The sequence below is a fragment of the Calliopsis andreniformis genome, chromosome 8 (genome assembly GCF_051401765.1).
Source record: "Calliopsis andreniformis isolate RMS-2024a chromosome 8, iyCalAndr_principal, whole genome shotgun sequence".
NCBI lineage: Eukaryota > Metazoa > Arthropoda > Insecta > Hymenoptera > Andrenidae > Calliopsis > Calliopsis andreniformis.
Window position 1 is genome coordinate 7,040,701 of NC_135069.1, and position 23,664 is coordinate 7,064,364.

At 33.8% G+C, this 23,664-nt stretch overlaps 4 protein-coding genes across 7 annotated transcripts in view; 2 read left to right on the plus strand and 2 right to left on the minus strand.

Moving 5' to 3' along the window:
* Positions 1-7,226: 7,226 nt before the first annotated feature.
* On the plus strand, positions 7,227-11,021 carry Kap-alpha1 (karyopherin alpha1). 2 transcript variants are annotated; one of them, XM_076382993.1, is made up of 8 exons: positions 7,227-7,584; positions 8,682-8,888; positions 8,993-9,187; positions 9,269-9,489; positions 9,577-9,840; positions 9,925-10,129; positions 10,204-10,504; positions 10,590-11,021. In XM_076382993.1, the coding sequence occupies exons 2-8, from the start codon at positions 8,682-8,684 to the stop codon at positions 10,775-10,777; spliced, it is 1,581 nt and encodes a 526-aa protein (XP_076239108.1). In that variant the 5' UTR covers positions 7,227-7,584; the 3' UTR covers positions 10,778-11,021. The 2 variants fall into 2 exon arrangements, with proteins under 2 accessions (XP_076239108.1, XP_076239109.1); XM_076382994.1 differs by lacking the exon at positions 7,227-7,584 and adding an exon at positions 7,610-7,741.
* Positions 11,022-12,829: 1,808 nt separating this feature from the next.
* Positions 12,830-15,011, minus strand: Torip (Torsin interacting protein). Of its 3 annotated transcripts, none has more exons than XM_076382997.1 (3): positions 14,989-15,011; positions 13,292-14,149; positions 12,830-13,212 (listed from the first exon to the last, which is right to left on the minus strand). In XM_076382997.1, the coding sequence occupies exons 2-3, from the start codon at positions 14,030-14,032 to the stop codon at positions 12,898-12,900; spliced, it is 1,056 nt and encodes a 351-aa protein (XP_076239112.1). In that variant the 5' UTR covers positions 14,033-14,149; positions 14,989-15,011; the 3' UTR covers positions 12,830-12,897. The 3 variants fall into 3 exon arrangements, with proteins under 3 accessions (XP_076239112.1, XP_076239110.1, XP_076239111.1); XM_076382995.1 differs by lacking the exon at positions 14,989-15,011 and adding an exon at positions 14,265-14,613; XM_076382996.1 differs by lacking the exon at positions 14,989-15,011 and adding an exon at positions 14,342-14,611.
* Positions 15,012-19,496: 4,485 nt separating this feature from the next.
* On the plus strand, positions 19,497-22,013 carry Gsts1 (glutathione S-transferase S1). The gene is made up of 5 exons (XM_076382912.1): positions 19,497-19,618; positions 20,492-20,627; positions 20,786-20,953; positions 21,177-21,316; positions 21,594-22,013. Exons 2-5 carry the CDS (start codon positions 20,495-20,497, stop codon positions 21,759-21,761), a joined length of 609 nt encoding a protein of 202 aa, XP_076239027.1. The 5' UTR covers positions 19,497-19,618; positions 20,492-20,494; the 3' UTR covers positions 21,762-22,013.
* Positions 22,014-23,025: 1,012 nt separating this feature from the next.
* LOC143182127 (pyrokinin-1 receptor) overlaps positions 23,026-23,664 on the minus strand; it is a 33,134-nt gene continuing 32,495 nt past the window's right edge. The window contains exon 5 of the mRNA XM_076382911.1: positions 23,026-23,548. Coding sequence (XP_076239026.1) covers positions 23,301-23,548 — 248 coding nt within the window. The 3' untranslated portion in view covers positions 23,026-23,300. The remainder of the gene's footprint in view (positions 23,549-23,664) is intronic.

Genomic DNA, 23,664 nt, shown 5'->3' on the forward strand with positions numbered 1-23,664 from the left:
AATAAAAATTATCACAGCTGCGCATTAACGTTGCACTATACACCTCCGCCGCGATATTTTATTTCGTGCATGAACGATCCAGCCTCGAGGCGCCCAATTATACGGCGTGTGATATGAAAGAGTCAAACGTTCAAGCTTAAATGCATTAATCTGCATACAGACTGTTTCACACTTGGACGAACTGAATATTTCAACATTGACAAAATATTTTGGTAATTTGATATTGGAGGAGTGAGAAAATGAGCTACCATTAGGAATTGTTAAAGTGACATAAGTCATACTTTCAAACAATTTAGTTTATAACATATAGGATGAAATTTACAGAAGATAGAGTTTATGTTTGTAACAAAAATAGATTGAATTAAAGGAAATTTTTTCTAAAAAAACGAGACTGGACATTAAGTGAAGAAATACCTAAAGAACACAAGGGAATGCAATAATGAAAGGAATAAAGAATACATATTTCTGTGTCTGCACTTAATTCTGTGTCTTTAGATTAAAACCATTTATAAGATCTTTTATACACAACCAAGGAATTATTTTTTTCATTCAAGTTCGCTGATTAACTCTTTAAGGCACACGATTTTAAAGAAAATAAAAATCCAAGTTGCACCAGCGTCAACAACTTACTAATTTTTATTTTCACTTATTTACACATTTCTCGTTGGTTCATAGCATTGCCAACTGAATGAAAAACCTTAAATAAAATATTAAATATTAAACTGTATGACTATGAGTAGCATCAACTTGTCGAGGTGAGTTAAAATATATCCCAACATGCATACAAAGCTAAACAAAAGGTGGGACAGTTTTTAACCCACCTAACCCCAGAGAGTTAGCATCTAAGATTTAAAAAAAAGTGTTATAATAAAAGTTCAATAAAAATTCTTGTTTTAGAAATGATTTCAATCCAAAGGCATATAAATAGGTACGGGCACAGAATCGTGGACAAGAACCCTAGTGGTTCCAGGAGGACCATTCGTACAGAATGCCACTCGGCCCGATGCTGATTGAATGCGTCAATTCACATTGAAGCGGGTGCAGAGGAGTTCCACGGAGAATTAACCACCGAGTCGACTCGACGGAATTGACTTTATCAAGGATCTAAATTCGGCAACAGCCGTCTCGCGTGACTCATAATTCCGTAGGTCGAAATATGTGGGTCCACGTGGTACCTGATCAAAGGTTACACTTCACACGCTACTTTCGTCCACCTTAATAGCCTGGCAACGTAGGTGAGCACGAATCACTCTTAACGAACATGCGGGTACGGTGGTGGAAATTCCGCTTGATTTAGCTGTAATTGTTTAATTGAAGATCCTCGCCGAGACGCTGGATGAGTTAATTGGTGACGTGACCGGTTCACCCTGACGCGGTTGAACATTTTAAATTCGCGAGAAATTCGTCGCGTTTATTTGCCACGGTTCCTGTCCTGCTCCAATTCTTGATAATAGTTTCGCGATCGTTTTATGGTATGCTTACAAAGTGGATCTTATAATGGGAATAATTTAAGAAAAATTGGGGAATTTATCTATACACATTCAACAGATTTTTCAGGTGTTAATAATATGTTTAAATAAAGGAATACTTAAAGTGAAGTACTGTTATTGATCTTGTCACTTCAATCCTTTGATTTAGCAAAGAAAATCCTTATTAGTTAATTTATATTTATATTTTATACATGAGAAAAATTTAAAGGTAAAAAGTTAATAATTTGATCTTATTATTAGGTAGCTAATTATTTGTACTATATGGTTTTGACATATGATCCTATAATCGTATTTTGTTCTATATTTTTATTTTGTTAGATATTTATTTTTGACAATTTTTACACTGAATTTGACGGGTAAATGAGTAAATTAATTTTTCGTAGTGATGCAGAGTTATTCTATAATTCTATTGCAAGAATAGTGTCAGAAGATAACTTTATTCCCGTAGAAGCCTGAAACGCGTGCAAATTACAGCGAAACGCGTGGCAGAGCGAAGGAGAGTTTAACGATGATCTCAATTAGTGGAAACACGTTGCTGTACATAAAGGCGCGACCCACAATCGCGTTCAAGTGTCGTAAAAGAGCATTTATCAGCTCTTAGTTAGTTAAATCAAATGGAATAATACATTTTACAAAAGTAAGGACACTTAACAATTCTCCAATTAGCTTTTTTCTTCTAAAACGGCAATCTATGCATATAAACTGTATTTAAACACTCACTCTTTTTTTATTATTCGCAATTAAATACCGCAGATAAAAGAAGTGAGATTATCCACAACTTCTGTTTTTAATTTATTGGTATGATCTACTCAAGTTGTTTTATATTTAATAATTTTTCTGTTATACAGTACCTTATGTCAAAAAAGGGATGTTAAGCAAAAATCTTGTCACGAAGCTGCAAAAGAGAGAAATAATATATATACATAGGTGAACGAAATGAAAAATATGAATAACCTATTATAGGTGCATAAAATAAAAATAATATACGTAAATGAAGAATAGCAACATGTTCTCTACTCATCAACATTTTTATGCTCATTAATATTAAAACATAAGAAAATCCAATTACCAAACATCCTCAGGAACAAATTTTGTATCACCCCCATCTAACTTCGAGTCTATCGTCTAAAAAAAAAATATTTCTGAATTCCTATCTCTCTTCAGGCCTCCAGGCAACTGGTCCCCTTAAACGAAAAAGAAAACGTTCAGCGACGAACGATCAACAACGAATGAACACACTTTCGTCAGTTTTATTGAAGGTCCACGTTTTATCCCTTCCGTGCGAAATCGCCTCGACGAGCGTCACTGCGATCCAGATACATACCCCGACTGGCAATCGGTCGTACGGGGGTGAAAATCGTGGCACGTGACCCGCGGGTACTCGCTCACAAGGGGGAAGCTGGCCCTGTTCTCTGCGAGTTACCTTTACTGCGTTTACTATTCTCCATTGTGCACGGCTACCATACGGGATCGTGCAAAGGAGGCTGCAGAGATCGCGTGAGTCATCCGAGTCGGAGCTGCTCGCATTGGCGTAGACCAACCTCGATTCACATTTATTATGACCACTGACAGCGCTACCAAGATACTAGTTTTATCTTCCACATTTCTTTTTTTCCACAAATTCACTATTCTAATATCGTACGAATTGTTTAGGATAATTTGTAGGAACTATGTGATGATGAAGCTAATTTATACAGCTTTTCTAGCGTGTATGAATGCATGTAAATGAATGATTGGTTGGTATCTAATACTTCAATACTACTCGTGTGGATGAGAGTGAAAATAGTGACTATTAATGTTAATAAATAAATACTCAGAGAAGGTTAATCACTCACTCAGAAATTAACTCTGAAAAACTCGGTAAATTGGTCTCAGAAAAATAGTTTCTGTTCTCAATAGGCTCGTATTTAGCTTTTATTGAGTCACGAGATTATACTGAGTGACGACTGTACAGGTGACGCGACATTAACAATCCCAATTGGAGGATTCTTATTGAATTAGAGTACAGTAGGGCCTCGATTAACCAGTTTAACAAGAGACTCAAACTTGAAACACATTCCTAGTACCTAATTTTATCATGTTTTGTAGACTGGATATTAAATTATAGTTTAACATACAATCTATATTCTACTGTATTTTTATTATCTTTACACTGGATATCACGACCCTGAATAAACGAGATCATGCATATTAATCGAGGTTCTACTACACTATTCTTTATCTTTTTATAATTCCTGATCACCAAACAAAAATGTTAAGCTGAAATTATTGAGGTCTCTGGTAGACTTTACCAACATACTGTAACAGGTCTGATTTAAAAAAGCTGTAGTCAAACTAGTTCTCTTATTTTTACAAAGGTTTATAACAGACCCTACAAAAATCTACTCTGCTTAAATCTACTTAAGACACTTTTGCAAGATCTGTGTGACCATTTTTTCCGTGTGAGTACACCGCAACTACACCTACGACAATCCAAATACATTCTTCCTCTCCAACAGAGGAACAAAGGAACAGTTCACAGAGAATATTCGTCGAAGCGCTGACCAGTCAAAAGTACGATAAAAATTCAAGAAGGGAGCGTCTCTTAAATGTCGAAACGAGCATTGTTAGCTCAAAGTCTCCCATTGACCATGCCCCGCTCCATTTTCCAGAAGCACCGCTGGAAGACGCCAGCGTCGATCGTTCTTCTCCCCGTGGGCACGAATTGTATTTCATTTTAAATGGTCGTTTCGTCGTGCAGGTTCCTCGATATTGCGACTCGCGCCGAGGAAATTCCACTGTCTGCGTAACGATTTCCTTTGTTCCTCGCGAGATAAAGCAGCCCGGGTCACCGAGACACGTTTGGCGTGCGTTGTCGCTCGACACGATCATAACGCGATCGTTAAGAAACGCTTTGGCAGCGTCGTTTAGTCGGTTACACGGCTTCATACGCGACGACGTTAAATCGAATTAATTCGTTGTTGGTGCCACGATGCTGGATAAGAGTGCTCGGCACGAAATTTCCAGCGACATTATTTTCAAGGAGTTTTAACGCACTGGTTACTGTGTCGCCCTGTGAATAGGGGATGTTTTTCGAATGGGGTCAAACTTAGTATTGTTGAGATAAGCTTTGAGATATTTAAACCTGAGTTCTGAAAGCTAGCTAGAGCCTTATAATATATTAGCTTGAAAGACTCAGTCTTTAAAGTTGGGATTTAAAGCTTCGAAGACTCGAGTTTTGTACAATATTAGTCAAACTTCATGAACATGAAGGAACATCCTTCGTTGTATCAAAAAGATACATGAAGTTAGATTATTGTTCTTTTACAATTTTAATTTTTACATAAGATTCACTCTTCATTGCTCAAGCATACTTAATTTAGAAATAAAATAAATCTACCTTCAAGATTTTGTCAAAATAGCGACAAATTTTGGAAGTCAAAATTCGTGTCTGAATTCGACAAAAGTCCTTGTACCTACGTCACTGTGTTCAGCCTCGATGCATCAGTCCTGCTTGCATCTGTATGTATTTACGCTTGGGGGGGAACCCCTATGTGACATCATCCCCCTCCATACGTGCGGCCGATTCGTTTCGCTGGCTGACTTCTGTCGCCTAACTCCAAAACACCCCTGGACCCTGTCACCTCCCTTTACCTTTAATCTTTATCAATCCATCCAGCCGATCCAGAATCGAACCTACGAACCAAGGAACGAACGGCGCCGCGCATTATTCACGCCCGATAGCTCCTCAACCCTCGCGTCCTTCGAGCTTTGCCCCCCACCACCGTCTACATCCCTTCCTCGCTATCTGTTAAATACTTGTCTCTCTAGCTCAACACTTATTCACCGTCGCTTTCTTACACCGTCATGCTTATTGTCCTATAGAAAGTTTTGTGTCACCCGCTACTCGAAGTGATGAACATTATTTAATTTGCAAATCGAGATTGAACTGGATACGACTGAATCTTTATTATTCGAATTATGTAACACTTTGCCTTGTCATGTGTTGTATTTGTTAAAGATTCTAGTAGAACGAGTATGTAAATAATGTTTGTTTCAATTTACCGTGATTTTCTAATATATTGTATTATAAGCTTTTAGTGGTATTTTTTGTAGGATGTGATTAATGTTATTTAGACTTGTTCAAATAAGATTGAAGTGACGTGGCAGAGTGTTATTTAGATTCTAGTATGTCTAGAGATTTAAGGAGTAGTGAATCTAAGAAAGGTCTTAAAAGTCTGTTTCAAATTCCTTGACAACTTCTGCTTCTTAATTTTTTAAAAGTTACAAATCTTATTTTTGTGATTACTTATTAGAACATAATTGAACTGAAGGAAAGTTTGAGTGCCAAACAGTTTATTTTCAAGTAATTTTCAAATGAGTACTTCTAAGGAATTTTTCAGCTTATAAATTAATTCTTGTATCCTCAAATTATCTTTAAATACACAATTTGATTTGGAGAGCACTGACCGATAAAAAAGTCACACTTCTTGTGAGCAGTATCTCTGTTCTTTATCAATACTTTTAATACAAATTTGGAGAAATCTAATTATGTAATAACTATGTCTATCTAAAGTGACAAGCTAACGATCACTACACACAGACATCTTTTCAGTCACGATATCCAAGTTTAAAGCCGAAATAGGCGGACAGGTAGGTGGAGTCTCGTATAGACCGAGAACCAATGACTGGCACACCTGTTAATCATCCGCCTTGGTTACCTCACCTGCAAGAGGAAACAGGTACCCTTGTGAAGGCAAAGAAAATGAAAGGTTTCTCTACGCCATTTAGAGCACCGTTTCTACGTGATTCAGTTAAAGAATTTAGTTAAAGCTCAATATCCTTTTTATTTTCAAAATTTTGCTAATAATTTATGAAATTTCAGTGGCTTCTTAGTACTAAGTCCACGTGTTTCCTCTATTAATTTTTATTGAGTTACAGAAACCAAGTTTTCTAGAGCAAATAGTAAATGATTCGGATTGAAAATGGAGCGGAGTTATCTAGTTGATAAATGAAGTAGATATAAACGTTCATTTCTCTTTGGTTTTATGAAAAATTACCTTGTGAATAATGGCTTTCTTCTTCACATACAGATTTGTAATTTAATTACGATCAAAATTAATTTTACCTAATTTCTATCTTATTCACATACGTTTAAAAATATGAAAGTAGTTCTCTAGAAAACATGATGAATGTATTTGTACTAAAATCTTTTTTCTATATGTACTATTTAATTTTTCCTTAATAAAATTGCTGTCTATGTAAAAAGTAAATAAATTAAGTATTTATTTCTCAAAATTTATTCCCTAGTTACTGATTATTTTTCTGTTATCACTTTTTATATTTTACTTAAACATATTAGACTAAAAATAAAAGATCACGTATTAATTGAACTGAAAATTCTGAATCAAATTTCCTGATACTATTTGTCAAAAACTTTATCTCACTAAAAACATACCTAATTTTTGCAATAAACTATCACACTAATTCAATAGAATTTTTTTTACTATATTTTAACTTTTCCAATTTCTTTCCCGCCACATATTAAGCGCATTTTTTAAATTCGATATGAAACCTCATTTCCGGTCATCAGGTAGTCACGCATATGCTTCGTCAATCAAGTGTTCCTAAAAACATCACGTCATTCGCTTACAAGGTCTTCATCAATGGACACCGCACAGAACGTTTCCACCAATCAGAGACTCCATGAGCTAAACGAATGTTTTCAGAACGCACTAGACGAAACATCCAGGGAGAAAAGTTTCGCGTATTAAAATATTTCTATTGAATCACAGATTTTTCTCGTAAATCCTAGCGTTGACGGAGCAAGATTTCGTCAGGCTTTCAGAAATCGTGCATTCGAGACGCTTCGAGATTGTTCTAGAGACACGTAAAACTTAGCCCAATGAAATTGGAAAAGTTGATAAATATGACTGTTCGAACGGACCTATCAGCGATTCGCGAGTGTGACCCGTGATTCCTTGCGCGTCGGAGTACGGACCAAGGTTTTCCGATCGGTCGTTGTAGTTTGCAGAGGTGAAAAGTGTGGCGGTGCTTACTCGATATTCTTATGAAATCTCACATTTAACGGTTGGCTCGTATTCCTTTCACAGCCGTAAGTACGAGTTCGATTAAGTTGCGTCGGCCAGCCGCCATCGAAAGTCACGCGATCGCGACATACATAAGACATTCGGAGACGATCCCAGGCGAACGTCAGTCTTTCGTTCTCTGTCTACGCCAAAATGTCTAATGTCGCGAATGTATCGTAGAAAGTACGATTTCGCGTGGACGAGCAGCTAGGACTGTTTGTTTTTGCAGCTTTTGTCGTGTCTCGTTTCGAAGTTAACATTTTCGAGAATATACCCCACCCCCGCTTTGGTCAATTAATACCTAACCCTCAATAATATCCCATTGTCAAGCACTTTCAAGGTACTCTCAAGCTCTGCTAACGATTCCAGTACTGACGTTGATAACACTGGCTCTTGAACACCATTACGCTATATTTTTATTGGATTTGGTCTTGTCCTTAAGGAGACATACATTTTAGTCAAATGCATTGTATAACTTGATGTTATTTTTGTCCTGTAATTACTTGTTTGCTCATCGAAGCATCAATAATAATGTACACGTTAAGAATCATGTCTCTGTATTAAAATAGTACTACGAGCAATGTATATTGAATTTATATGTAGTCATTACAGGTTGCTTTTGTTCTAATAATATTATTTCTGTTAATATGTTTCAATTTATGATATAGGTAGAAATGTCTTTTAATTGGCAACTTCTTTTTGTCATATAGGTTCATTGGTATTATAGAATAAAAAATTATATTATCCTTTACATGTACATTTTGTTTTCATGAATAATATAAAATTTAATGAACATGAATGTAACATACTGCTTTTGATTTTTATGAATCATTGTTTCTTCTACTTGAATTAAAATATATGGTTGATGAATGTGTTAATGCCCTTGAATTTAGTCCTTTATGTTAAGAAGAAAATTATTTTAAAAATGGAGAAAACAATGAGTGTTACATAATGAATATTTTTTTTATGTATTTTTGAAAGAATATTTTCAGAAACTATAGATACGTATTATTGTAACATACTTCTGTTAAATATGTAATAATAAATAATTATAGTGACAATATTAATCTAAAAGCATTGAAGCATACAAATTTTATGTTCTAACTATTTCAACAACTTATAGATGTCAACTGCAACTACACATAAATATCGTTACAAAAATGTGGGTTTGGACTCGCAAGAACTTAGGCGACGTAGGGAAGAAGAGGGTGTGCAATTACGAAAGCAAAAGAGAGAGCAGCAGTTATCAAAAAGACGCAATGTTCCTGACATCATGGCTGATGAAGACAATGCTGCAACGGATGAGTGTTCACTTTCTGCCCCACAAATGGTAGTTTCCACCACTAGAAATAACAAATAGAAGTATAAATTAAGCTAGATAAGGAGTATTGAAGAAACTGAAATCTAAATCCTTCCATCTCGTTTACTTCACAGCAACCTCTTACTATAACACCGGAAATGGTGCAAGCATTATATAGCCCTAATCCAGAAGATCAATTAGCAGCTGTACAAAAGTTTAGAAAAATGTTATCTAAGGAACCAAACCCGCCAATAGATGAAGTTGTACAGACGGGAATTGTACCTAAATTCGTCGAATTTTTAAAGAATGACACAAACTGTACTCTACAGGTTGGTAAATCGAAGATAAGTAAAATACTTCATGAATCTTTGTACAGCTAAATAGAAGTATCATCATCACTGTGATTTTAGTTCGAAGCTGCTTGGGCATTGACGAATATAGCAAGTGGAACGTCTCAACAAACGCGTATAGTGATAGAGGCAGGGGCTGTGCCCACCTTTATATCATTACTTGGTTCTAAATACGAGGATGTTCAAGAACAAGCTGTTTGGGCATTAGGTAATATAGCGGGAGACAGCCCTGAGTGTAGAGACCACGTATTGAACAATGGGATTCTTCCTCCTCTTTTTCAGTAAGTTATTGAATGATTTCCTAATTAAAATTGTGTATCGACGATTTATTGTTATATGCTTGATATTTTTTTCCCCTTTCCTTACAGTCTTCTTTCTAAACCAACGCGTTTATCGACGACACGTAACGCAGTATGGGCATTATCGAATCTTTGTCGAGGCAAGAATCCATCTCCAGATTTCGAAACAGTTGCACCATGTTTACCAGTTTTAGCTCATTTCCTTAATCACACCGATAGCGACGTTCTTGCCGATGCTTGTTGGGCTCTTTCTTACTTAAGCGATGGACCGAATGATAAGATTCAGGCAGTTATAGACGCTGGCGTGTGCAGACGTCTTGTAGAATTACTTATGTACGTATTAATAACATAAATGTAATAATGAAATTTTGTTATTTTATTACTAGTATTTTTACGATAACGATTCCGTATTTTTAGGCACCAGCAGAGTAACGTAACAAACGCGGCACTTCGAGCAGTGGGAAATATAGTCACAGGTGACGATGTACAAACACAAGTCGTTCTTAATTGTTCTGCATTAGAGTGTTTATACCAACTCTTAAATTCGACGCGGGAACCTGTTCGTAAAGAGGCTTGCTGGACAATCTCTAATATTACAGCAGGAAACAAAGATCAAATTCAGGTTTGCGTCAACTCCTTAGCAAAGATGACGAATAATCAAATTTAATATATTTTTAAAACGTATCTTTTTAATAGGCTGTTATCGATGCCGATATATTCCCCGTCCTAATTGATATTCTGGGAAAAGCAGATTTCAAAACACGAAAAGAAGCAGCATGGGCAATTACTAATGCAACTAGTGGCGGCACACCTGAACAGATACGTTATCTTGTTTCAAAAGGATGCATTCCTCCCTTGTGCAATTTGTTAACAGTTATGGATCCTAAGATCATTCTAGTTGCATTAAGTGGTTTAGAGAATATTTTGCGCCTTGGAGAACAAGATGGCATGCATAATGGTATTAATCAATGTGCAGTGACTATCGAGGAATGTTATGGTATGTATACACAGAAGTTGGAGAAGAAAATTTGTGGAAATATCATTTGTGTACAAACATTCTAATTTGTATTTTCAATTTTCAGGCCTAAATAAAATAGAATTTTTGCAATCTCATCAAAACCTAGACATTTATCAGAAGTCCTTCGACATAATCGAACGATATTTCAGTTCTGAGGATGATGATACGCGAATCGTGCCCACTATCGACTCCCAAGGACTACAGTTCCACTTCGGAACCCCTGATTCAAAGCCCCAAGGCTTTGAATTTTAATCAATCAATCTATTAATTGAGGCATCGAATGTATCTCCGGATTTGATCTTGTTTCGGTCGTTACGTTTACGACTATTTCTCGTAACAGGACAATCTCTGAAATTGAAAAATCGATCAGGTGCAAAGAGTGGTATATTTATACATATACATACTTTGAATTCGTTTGTATCCGGAAACACCAATAATTGGAACGATCGATTTTTTGCTCGGCGATGAAAATGAGTAAAATGTTTGTACACAGTTATTTTAAATGGTTTTCTCTTATTATTTTAGCTACACCATACTGCATCGTTCTAAGTTCATCGAATCGCGATTATGTTCTTTGCAAACCCACGCCAAATTACGACAATGCTTTAAGCTTTGAAATGATTTGGATGGGTCCAGTTTCAAACTTCATACATAAACATATTTAGTCTGGAACATTCAGTTTATTAAAATTAACAAACAAAAAAAAAATAACTTAGCGCTTAAGTAAACTCTGATAGGTACGGAAACAATGATCAAGACGATTTACTATCGAGGCATACCTATACCTCGACTACGACGTACGACTGACTCAGAATTATGAAAAACTTGCACAACTGGCAAGACGCTAATGACTGAAGTACGCGACTACGTAGCCAACACGGACAACATTACGCAACGCGGTACTCACATCCTTACTACATTAGGTAGGAACATGACCAATTAAACTTTTTTACTGTAAATACGTATCTTGTAATTTTAAGGCTATTCTATACAGAGTGCCCTTAAGAAACAAACCAATATTTAAAACGGATTAATTTTTTTTTCTTTTATTTTTATACGTGTTCTTAATATTTTAATTGATACGAAAGCAAGAGCATAAAATACTTTGTTTAATATTAATTGACTAAACTAATAGCAAAATTCCAGTACTGTTCTGAAATTATATAAAATTTCAGAAATTGTGAAATTAACAATTAAGCACAATTGGGTTCATAACATTTTAACGGATGAAGTTTTTATTTGTTCTGAAAATTTTTTTAATCATGCACACTCGAGATTACTACGATAAATACTTTAGAAAATTTTCCATTTTGTTATTCGAAAATAATTCCACGCGCACGTATGATAAGGATCGTATCGCGAGTGTACAGCACACTAAATTTTGGACATTCTGTATAAAAGGTCTGTGACTGTATAAAATGTATTTATTATTTAGGTTTGACGGTACCATACTATATTATACAAGATAATATAAATATATATTACCTACTTTTAGTTACTGACTTGATTACGACAGAGGACTGTATTATAAGAATCTCGTGAGCGACTACTTTGCTAACACGGTATCTTAGCAAAGTGTGTACTTACGAACTTGTTGCCAATTTATAAAATGCTTATCGAATAAAATAGCATATTACGAAGGATTTGCCGTTTTATGTTGTGCACATTATTCTTAAATAAAATGTAATAAAAGTACTTTATAACTTCGTTATTGAACAAATTATGTTAATACTCGTTATTGCAGATGAATTATCCACAACTTGCTTGATCTTCCTTGAATGTATATCCGGATATTGTAAGTTGTCGAAGTTTGTTATAAGTGATATAGTAATTTTGTAAATTTAATCGACTATGCTCCATTACAGAATTAAAATTCTTCAAAGATGTTTAATAATTTATAAAAGTGAGAATATGAAATTTGTTTTTAATTTATTTTTCCTTTAATACGATTTAAAATATTTCTATGCGACTACATTCGTTATACAATATGGCAGAGATGCTTTATAAATTGGCAATTTTCGACATTAGAAACGTTACGTGGACTGCAATTTGACGGTATTACACAGTAACATAAAAATACAGTATGACATGTATGAAGTGAATTTATTCATTGTATTTTATTTTTAAGTCAAATAAACATGTCATTTAACAGCGTAACTAAAATCATGTCAGAAATATCGCGATCTTGTTATATTTTTTGAAAATTTGTAGGAACTGCCAAATCATTATTGGAAATCTTTATTTAAGGATGTTAATTTTCTGTACTGTCATTTGACGAAACAAAATAAAGTTGAATATTAATAAATATTGATTATTTAATTGTTATTTATCACAATGATTACTTAATCCTATTTTGTACATTTATTAGAAAATCATAGTTTGTGCTTAATAGGGAAAGAACATTTTGTATGCTTATAATTAATAGCTGTTTCTGGTAATACTGATACAATAGTAGCATCTGTAATCCTAGTTACCAAAGGATCTAAAATATCTTTTTCTATTTTTCCTGATAAGTTTTTATTTATATAACTTTCTATGAATTCTACTTCTCTTTGAAATGGCTGATATTTATCCACAATCACTGTAAAAATATAAATAGCTTTGCCAATCAAAGGATGTTGTTTATCACAAAAGTTGTGAAATGCTTTTATTCCCTCTGGATTGATACTTAACAAGTCTTGAATTATCTACAAATATACATAAAGTAAGAATTTTGAATTCATACTACAATAATTAGTTTTATGAAGAATAACATAGAATACTCACTACTGCCTGCTTTTGTAAAATATGCTTTCTTAAATTATAAATGGTTTCTCCCACATCATTTGGAAAATCTTTTGGTGTTAACCGTAAGTAATCATTAGTACCTAAAATTTTGCCACCTAATTCTGCAAGTACTTGTGCTAAGCAATACACAGTATTTGTTTCATTTCCAAATAAAATAATGATTACAGGCTTCTCAGGGTACAAAGTTATATCATATATTCCAGCTGATATATCGTTCCAAATATATTCTTTTTGTTTATAAAATAGTGACTGAATAGTCTGCATTGACTTGGTTATTAATTTGTCTACCTGATTGGACTTTGGAACTACTGTTTGTTGTTGTTCCTTTGTTCCTTCATTATCTGTCACTTGAAAAGCAAGAACTATTGTTGAAAATATAATGCAAATAGCACATATAATTAGAACTTTATACTTTAAAGGTACAACTGCTTCTATTGGATTTTGTGATTCTTTATATGAATAAGAAGTATTTTTAGAAACATTGAAAGATCGATTTGTATTAGGACTCTGACAACTTCGCCTAATTAAGTGTGTTGCAACAGGAGAAGTACGTGCAGAAGTAGAACCATATTCCGTGTTCTGTTTTCTAAATTCTCTATCACTCTCATCATCATCATCGTCTGTACTAATATTGTCATTATTGCCATTATCATCATTATCAGATGAAATATCACCATTAGACAAATTTAAAACTTTCTTATCTTGTTTAAGTTTGTACATTTTGTCCTTTATCAGTGAGCTTTCACAATTGAAACTATTGCTTTCAAACGCGTTACACCTTCTTAAGGGTGGACGTGCTTTAGGAACAGGTGGTTTAAAGAACTGTTCATTGGTAGGCTGAAAAAGTGTAATTCAAATCTAAATGTCCTGTGACATTCCAAACCACAAATATATTCTACGAAATGTATGTTCAAATATTCACAAATGTTATTGAACCGATAAATATACATACGTAAAGTTCATTCATAACTAAATTATAGATAAAGTTAATCGAAAATTCTCCCTGAAGTTACAAAATCGAAAACTCACTTTTTGAAAACTTTCACCTTTCGATTCATCCTTGACTTATTTGTATACATACAATCATAGTACTTTTCAGGAGAACCACTAGTTAAATATAGATACCCGTTAAATTGTCAACGTATAAGACACTAAATATAACGTCTGTTCAATAAACCACGTTCCTAACCAATACAGAATTGTGATCTCATTTCACAGTAAATTTCTTTAAATTAAATATCTTCATTAATATTCTTTTTAAAAATATACTAATCAGTAATATGAATGAATTATATTGGTAAGCTTGAAATTGAAATACTTTATGTAAGTAAAAGGAAAGAGTACACACGACATACGTTAATGGGGGAAATACATTTTAAAAACCGTATTAAATCAGTGTTACTTTAATTTTTGTTGTTTAATAAAAGTTTGATAAAATTATTAAATTTTTTTGTTATTTAATAAAATAGTAGATAATATGTCTAGTTTAAATAAACACACCAATTTTATAAGATACAAAGAAATTGTTTGTGAACAACTTGTGTGGTTCTAAGCGGGAAATTTTGAAAAGTGAATAAATATTTTGTGAACTTAAAGTTCTTTTTAATAGCAAATTAGAAACTAAATAATTAACAATTCCATATATTTTAATTAATTTTACTGTAGTTGGTTTATACCTTAAGACGGAATTTTAAATTCTATATGTTCATATTCACATAATTTTTTATAAATAATATGAATCATTTGGTACGTAACCGATGCAGTATGGACGTGTAAAATTATTTTGCAAACTCTTGCGAGCTAAATAAACTGTTTTACCAATCTAGAACTCAAAAGCGATCCTAGTGTCATCTACTCATAATAACGGTGAATTGAAGAACTATTCACTGAAACATTTTTAGGTAATGCAAAAGCAAAAATCTCTATTTGAAAAATTGCCTATGCTTGCTACTTGACAATGAAATCTATCCCATCGCAAATCCTTTTTTATACATTCAATGGAATATATTTTCTCAAACGGTCGGACTTTGATGAAAAGAAATTATAGTTTAATATTTCTGTGACTATATTTCTTCGGAAGGTTTAAACACTTCTTAAATAATCATTCATTAGTAAATATTCTGTCAATATTCAGAATATTTCTTACTGAAAAACGCGACACACAAGAAAACCCTAGCTTGAACTAATAAATATATAGAGAAAATGTTGCTTCTCACGAGTACAGGATGATCAATTTTTCTGGAAACCCTCTGACTGTTGGCAGTATTTATTCTAAATGTTGTTAGCACTGAAAGTGCTGTCAAAGCCTATTAGAGGGATTCCAGTTAAATTGATCACCCTGTATACAAGTTCATATACCCGCGATCACCATGTTTGTAAAGCAAAAATAAATACAACCAGTCACCCGTGCCGCTTCGGAATTTCGCGTCCTACGACATGGTTGAGTGACCAGAGGAAGCAAAAACATGCGTTACCTTACACCCACGGGATGAAGGCAGCTCGACGAATTACCCAGGGGGTGTCTGCTGGGCCTGAAATGAGAAAAATAGGAAATATTAGAATTCATTCTCTATATAAGCAATTTCTGAACTTTTGCTTTTAAATTTGATTTAAAATTCTAATAAAATAAAGTAACACTTACATTATTCTTCGCGTTCCGGCACCTGAAGTCTCCAACACAGGAACTGTCTCTCATGGTGCACAACACTGACTCTACTCGCGTTATCAGAGCCACGCGGGGCTCTAGAAATCATTTGTAATACGCCGAAAACACTGACTCTAATAGCGCGTGTGTTTACAGACTAAGGCATGAGCGGACACTACATTCCAAGAACCACTATGTTTTCAAAACAAAAACATACTGTCCCTACTACGCAATACACCTATGCTCTACAACCACATTGCGCGTGGTCACAAATTCTAAAAGAAATCCTTCGTGAAGATTCATCAACTTAGAAGTCTGAAATGAATAAAGAAAACAAATTTAAGATAAATATGTTTAAATAAATTGTATGAATTTGAAATATAAATACTACTGAAGATTGAATAAAGACGTGAATAATAATTAGAAATTAGATTCTATTAATGAATAAGGTATCTTTACCTTAATATCTACGAAACTCTCGGTAGATCTTGTCCCTCTGACAGTTGCAGAATGAATGACCTTTTTCCGAATTCAGGTAGCTACCAAAATGGCGTCTGGGTGGGGAGACCACGGCTAAAATTTTTGTACAAAGGTTTGAAAATTTTCAAGGTCGCTGACCCGAATGTCTAATATTTATAACGCGCGTGCACCAGTGAAGCTGGGCACAAAAAAAGCAAGGAAGCTATAAAAGAGGCTCAGAAGTAATAAACTTGATCGTTTATGGTGTATTTTTTAATTTTATTCGTATTCTCGATACCTCTGTTCCGACCGTTACAAAGGCGACCCGAGTATTTCACAAAATTCGAGAATATATTGAAAGATACGTATGATCTAATTGTATAATAACATGAAGGTACTTTATATGCTTCCAAAATGAATAAAAGTTTAACTAATCTTGCAATAATACAAAAGAAAATAGTAAAAAACTTAGCTTTGCGATGAGCTGTGCACCCCGGCGTCACTTTGTTCGAAGAGGACTGCGCACGCAGCTTCGAGAATCGAAAGAACATGGTTTGAGTTTCGATAGTATCGAATTTCGATCGCTGGAGGGTCTTCTATCAGCACCTGAAACATACAGAGCAAAATGCAATAAAAATTAATGAACTACATGAAATACTTCCTGTATTTTGTTGTAGAAACTATAAGAGTACAATTATAACCTATGAAATGCATTATAGGTTAAATAATTCCATTTTTGCAAAAATACTAAAAGCGTTATTGGATTTCGGCGCCATTACATTTTCCATCCTTAGGGTCTTCTGTCAAATTGTCCCAAGCGTTTTATAAAAGTTGTAAAAGTATAATAAATGAACACTATATAAAGCACAATATACTATAGATAATGTAAAAATGGAATTAGCTTTCGAAATTTGTTAAATTTATATAAATGTACTGTGAGAAACAGAAATGTTCGGTTATTTGTATCCCCGAATATTTGTACAATCAAACAATGAGTATAAATTTGTTGAACAAATGTTAATCATTCAAAATACCGAAATTAAATTAGACCTTCTGTTAAATGTACGATATTATATCAAAGTTAAGGATGTATACCTATGTAAATGATCAGGAACCGCCACAAACAGAATTAAAAGTGTTTAACAGAACGACAGGTACATGCGTCTAACCCCCAACGCGTCCAGGAGGGGAATGACGTCTGCGCAAGGACGATCGCGCGCAAGGACGCCGCGCGCAAGGACGCCGCGCGCAATTTGAACACTGATGTGGTTTGAATAACTAGATAAAAAAATATTAACAGATTTGTTGGAGATGTTTATACTGCATATTTTTTTTCGACCAAAGTAAAAAATGATTTATGGGAAAGTTATTTACGAAATATCTACATCCTTACTAATGATTATGCAAGTTAAGTAAAAAACATTAGTTGTACATGTTATTTTAAATTGAATAGATTATGTACTTCAAATATTACATAGTATTACAAAGTTAATATCAGAGTTATCTACTATGAGTCAGTTTATCTGGTATATCAAATCTTATTCGAGATATCAATATAGGATACATGTAATTAAATTTAATGTATAAAAAAATGACTCCACAGAATATTGGTTTTGCTTTATCAGTTATGTGTAATCTTATGAAATGTGCAGTATCACAGTATTTATTATGAAACTTATTATGTCTTTTTGAACTGTTTCGTTTTTCTATACTATATCTATCTTTCATGTGTGATAATTATAGGCGTTAATTTATATTTCAAGTATTATTGTAACTAATTGTTTGATAAATACTAATATTGAACTGAATTTCATGTCTTTTTTATTATTAAACATAATAAAAGGATTATTAATTTTTAACGATATATCTAAATATTCTTCATTAATTAGGTTTTATAAAACTTGTAAGATTTGGATAAAGTCTAAGGCCAGAAGTATCGTTATTGCAAATACGATTTTAGAAATAGTACGGTTTTAAAAATAGAAGTTTTCTAGCAAAGGTTGGAGAGATTTTGCAGAATCTGCATGACTTGCAGAGTTTTAGCTAGCAGTGGCCTTCGCTATTTTACGAGAAGTTCAAACACGTTTAGGTCTACTTATAAAGAATTATATGTATCCAGTATGTAGCACTACATTGTAGTTGAAACGAAAGTTAAAACTGAAAATTTGTACTATATTAATGTTTCCAAAATGATAAAAAATTTATATTTTAATATTTTCATATTATTACAAATTTTAGTACAAATTATTTAACTTTCTTGTTTAACAGTTAGTAGAAGCTTATTATTCGTACCATAATTTAATAGTACATCTCAAGCAAATTCATAGCTGTGTTTTTTTGTTTATCTATCTAGTAATTCCTCCTTTAACCATCGGTTGTGCTACAGGTTTTGATTTATGAATGCTATGAATCACATCAGGTGCATTGAAAATCATATGAGGAGCATCCGCCTGACTATGAAGTTAAAGGAGAGTAATTTAACTTCCAAGGTGTCTACAAAATTAAATATACTGTCCAATATACAGGGTGTTCCAAAAATAAGCTTAATAAGTAAACTTTACAAATAATCAAAATCATTATATTAACATAGGTTCTTTTTTTCTGAGATGCCATACGTAAAAAATAAGAGAATGTTCAGTAATTTCTATAGACATATTCGGGTCTCGATTAATTAGCCAACTTAACACAATACCCAAATTTGAAGCATACTTCTCATAATTAATTTTATTATTTTGGGTGTTCTATTATATTTTTATTATCGTTACATAACTCTTAATGAAAAAGACTCAGAACAATTGAGACTCGATTAATCAAGGTTTCACTGTACTTTGACAAATAGAATATATGTAATAGTAATATATGTAAATATGAATATGAATAAATATAATATAATTATGTTCAGTCCTTTATTTTAGAATCATCTTGTATTATAGGCAGTGTCTAACTCTAATTAAGAATGTAACTAAATTATCTATGAGCACTGGTGTTGATATCTTAACTTATCCTCCTCGCAACTCGTATCTATGTACATACCCACAGGATGACATTCACTATGCCTTTAATTCGAATGGGTGGGGAACCTGATTACTCATATGCTGCAAGACATTCCGTTATAAGCCAGCTAGCCGGCAAATATAGCATCAGTAACTCGTGAAAGATTCTCGGCGTTGGCTGTTTCTTAACTCATTCACAGAAAACTTCTCGTAAGTACACTTCCTGCCTTTAACATCTGAATCAAGTGAAATGAAATTTTTCGCAGAGTGATTGAGGTCTATCGATGGCCATTTTCGAATACATTTTCTAGCTTTTGAAATACATTTTACATTACACAATAACACTCGCATTTCTGAATTTAATTAGAAGCAAGTTTAAAAAATAGTTTAGTTTTAAGCGCTTTTGTACGGTTTATTATGTATAATAAGGTAGTTGAGCTGGTAGTATCAGTGCCCAGTAATCGATCACTTCAATAAATTATGAGACAGTGTTACATGGATTTTCTTAAATTGATTTTGCAATAGGTTTAGATATTTTTGCTATTTTCAATCATGTCATTTAAAGTAACAGCAATTTGCTGTTTAATGCTGTTTGGCATGAAAATTAAGCTCTAGATCGATAAGATAGCGTTGCCTCTTAACACTACTTAGTACCACAGCTGCTAATAGTCTATGTAGTTCCTGATTATGAACTTCCAGAATGTTCTCGAACGTTGCACAGTCATTGGTTACATGACAAATTAACTCTTCTGCGTTCGTTCAACCAAACAATGCGTCCCTGTCTTCCACGTTTAATTGCTAATCATTCTGATTGCGTTGAGTAATCAGCGGTTACATTTCCTGCTCTACGTTTGCATTCAAATAAAAATGCAAACGAGTAACATCACGTTTCTCTCGATCTCGTGACTACAAATTAATCGAGTCATTAAAATTGTTAAGCATGTATCTATTGTTGCACAATATTGAATTCGTTTAGCTAGAAAAGGAAAAATTAAGGAACGTGTTAACGTTAAGCAGGCGAGAAGGATTGGTTCCAGCTGACAAGTACAGTTCTCTACATATCACATTATCTGTTGTACATAGGCAATGTCGACCTACAAATTGACGTACTTCAATCTAACTGGCCTTGGCGAGCCAATCAGGCTTTTATTGCACCAAAGCGGTATCAAGTTCGAAGATAAAAGAATTACGTTCGAGGAATGGCCACAGATGAAGTCTCGTAAGTACTCATGTCGATAGGTTGATACTCTTTATGGGAAAAGTGTGCATATTGAAGACTCATATCGAAGAAATTAGAGTATGATTCGAAAAGCTAATTCAAGAAGAGGCAATTTCATCCTGTCAGATTCAATTGCTAAATTATTATAAATTTCACAGAGATGCCATTGGGTCAAGTGCCCGTTTTGGAGATCGATGGTAAGACCTATTACCAATCGAAAGCAATTTGCCGTCTCATTGCCAGTCGAAACAACCTCTATGGTGCCGATGATGTCGAAGCTTACCAGATCGATGCCGCTGTTGAAACCATGGATGACCTAAGAGTAGGTGAGTCGATGCTGGTAAAGTCGATTACCTTCTGTTATCGACTCTGGTGCATAAAATCAACACTGGTATCGGTAAGATTAGATGTGCAGCAGTCATTAAAAAGTCCTCTAATTAAAGATACCAGCGTGCACCCAGTTCAAATAAAAAACTTGAATAAACACGATTCAAGCTAACTGAGATATCTGTAAATGTTGACGTACTGATAACAGTAATGATCTTGCAGCATTCGCGCTGTACCACTGGGAACAAGACCCCAACGCGAAAGCTAAGCTCAAAGAGAAAGCTTATGAGAAGCTTCCTCTGTACCTCAAGAAATTGGAAGAACAGGTGAAGAACAATGGAGGATTCTTTGTGAATGGAAAGGTACATAACTGTTAATATAATATAAGGAGTAAGTAGACGCTGAAGAAAAAATAGTGGTGTTTCAGCACTGATAAGGTTCAAAATCAAAATTAAGCAGTGAAGAATTGTATAAGGAAATCTTTTATTTTTTAAAAAACTTTTTTACATCTGTATTTGAGATGATGGAACCTTCATGATTTTTATATGTATTCTGCTCTGCGTTAGTTAGATAGTTATAATTTCCTTTTAATATATTCATGTATAATTTTGTTTCTAAGAAGGATAATTGTTGTTGCAGCTATCGTGGGCAGATCTCTTGTATACTGCATATACTGACCTGTTGTCAGTTATATTGGGTGCAGACTTGAACAAGGACCATCCAGAACTGAAGAAGTTGGTAGAGAAAGTGCGAGCGCTGCCCAACATCAAAGCTTACCTTGATAAGCGGCCGAAGACCGTATTATAAAAACGGCATTCCAGATATGTTATTGTTGCACATGAGAAAATATTAATTTTATTGTAGTGTCAACACGATCATCGATTTTTTATTTTTCCACTTAACATTCGCATCTGTTATACATCACATATCTTAATACAAGTATTATGTTAGCGTTAGATGTACGAGCGAACAAGTGAATGGAGAAAAAGGAAATATTTGTACGCGTTATGTATGACGAAAGTACAAAAATAAATATATTATATATTTGATTAAACGCAATTGTGTCTTACTTGCGAGGAAGCATCCTCTTAACGTCGATCGATATATTATGTGTAGAATGGGATAAGTATACATTTAATTTCTAACTTTGGTTGACAACACATAGCATATCTCCGATATACATTGGCTTTTCAAAATAGTCAATTCAATCCGATAAAATTACATTTTTGTGCATCACATTAAGTTAATCCTTTCTTCGAAAATCTCGAATGCTTCGAGCTATTAAAGTATCTCAATATCTCGCTTCTTTATCTAAAAGATTATGTAAATATTACATGTAGTTGCATTGTTCGACGAATTAATCGCATAAAAACGTATGATTTGTGAATAACAAAACAAATTTTTGCATGGTGGAGCATTCGAGTAACGTTAGCTTGATTAAGAGAGGTTTCATTGTACATATGTCACAGTACACATACATGTCAGGAACAGTTCGTATAAACAATATTAGTTTGTTAACGAATATGTATCTCTTGAATGCTTAAAATTCACGACCCTGCATGTTCTCAATTTTAAAAAATAGAATCTCGAAGGTGGATGGAATTATCTATTGATCAATGATATCGTTTAGATTGTCCCTCTGATGTGACCACTTAAAGTAAAATGCTTCTGTTAATACTAGCCTTATCGTACAGTTATAAATTCTAATCTTATTGTAAATAAGATAATATTCACGTTTTATTTAAGTTCACGATTTTATTTTCATAAGTCGGATATAGCGTTTCTCTACTTCCTTGTCAAATACAAATTAGAATATAATTCTCAAACTGTTAATTCGATAACATTTCACAAATGCCTTCGATATAATTTATTTTTACACATTCTTATTTAATTTTGAATTCCTTTAGAGTTTTCTTAGGAACACTTAATGCTCTTAATATTTAGCAATAATTTACTTCTTTTGGCTTAAACTATCAATAAATATATCATTATAAACAGAAAATTAATAAATACTCTTCGTATTAAAAATGTCAGTTAATGGTAATCAAAAAATTATAACAATGATCCTAAACGAAAATCAGCTCGCAAAGTCGTTCGAAAAGAGAATTATCGTATTACTCGCACTTATTTATAATCGTAAATAAAATTATATACGTTATGTAATTTTTACCTAGATCTTTGAAATAAAAAATCCGCTGTTGGAGAATTCTCTATCCAAAACTGAAATCGCCTTCTGCCTTCGAATCATCGCAGATATACCGATGGCGAGAGAACCGCACAGTCACACATTAAGTACACATCAGTCGAGGGTAAAACGTTTCATACGCTGTTTTCTGGAAACGAGGATCAAGTAATTAAATCGCAATTTAACTCTCCCATGTACTTCGCCAATTCCGAGCCAGTGAATTCGGTTTCGTCGAGGTCTTGCAAGCTAGAGTTACTAATCGTGTTCGCGCTTTCGATGCTAGGATGGCTCTGGAATCGAGGTGGCAGAGCGCTGGCTACTTCTGGTTTCGGTGGCGGGCTGGTGGGTACCTTTTGTTGTGGAGAAAACAGCTCCTTGGTGCCGAGTCTTATTCTCTCTGCTAGTATACCTGTTAAACAAATTTTACAGAACAATAAATTTTATGTAAATAAAATTGCGTATTACATAGCGCATTAATAACAAATAAAATTACAAAACGTGTATTTCTCTAATAATTTGTTTCAA

Bases quoted from the DNA above. Each gene is read 5' to 3' on its own strand.
- Gsts1 (XM_076382912.1), top strand. From the start codon at position 20,495: ATGTCGACCTACAAATTGACGTACTTCAATCTAACTGGCCTTGGCGAG. The intron at 20,628-20,785 runs GTAAGTACTCAT...TAAATTTCACAG, and splicing joins ATGGCCACAGATGAAGTCTC to AGATGCCATTGGGTCAAGTG. The intron at 20,954-21,176 runs GTGAGTCGATGC...ATGATCTTGCAG, and splicing joins CATGGATGACCTAAGAGTAG to CATTCGCGCTGTACCACTGG.
- Kap-alpha1 (XM_076382993.1), top strand. From the start codon at position 8,682: ATGTCAACTGCAACTACACATAAATATCGTTACAAAAATGTGGGTTTG. The intron at 9,188-9,268 runs GTTGGTAAATCG...CTGTGATTTTAG, and splicing joins ACACAAACTGTACTCTACAG to TTCGAAGCTGCTTGGGCATT. The intron at 9,490-9,576 runs GTAAGTTATTGA...CTTTCCTTACAG, and splicing joins ATTCTTCCTCCTCTTTTTCA to TCTTCTTTCTAAACCAACGC.
- Torip (XM_076382995.1), bottom strand. The intron at 13,213-13,291 runs GTGAGTATTCTA...GTATATTTGTAG, and splicing joins TTTTACAAAAGCAGGCAGTA to ATAATTCAAGACTTGTTAAG.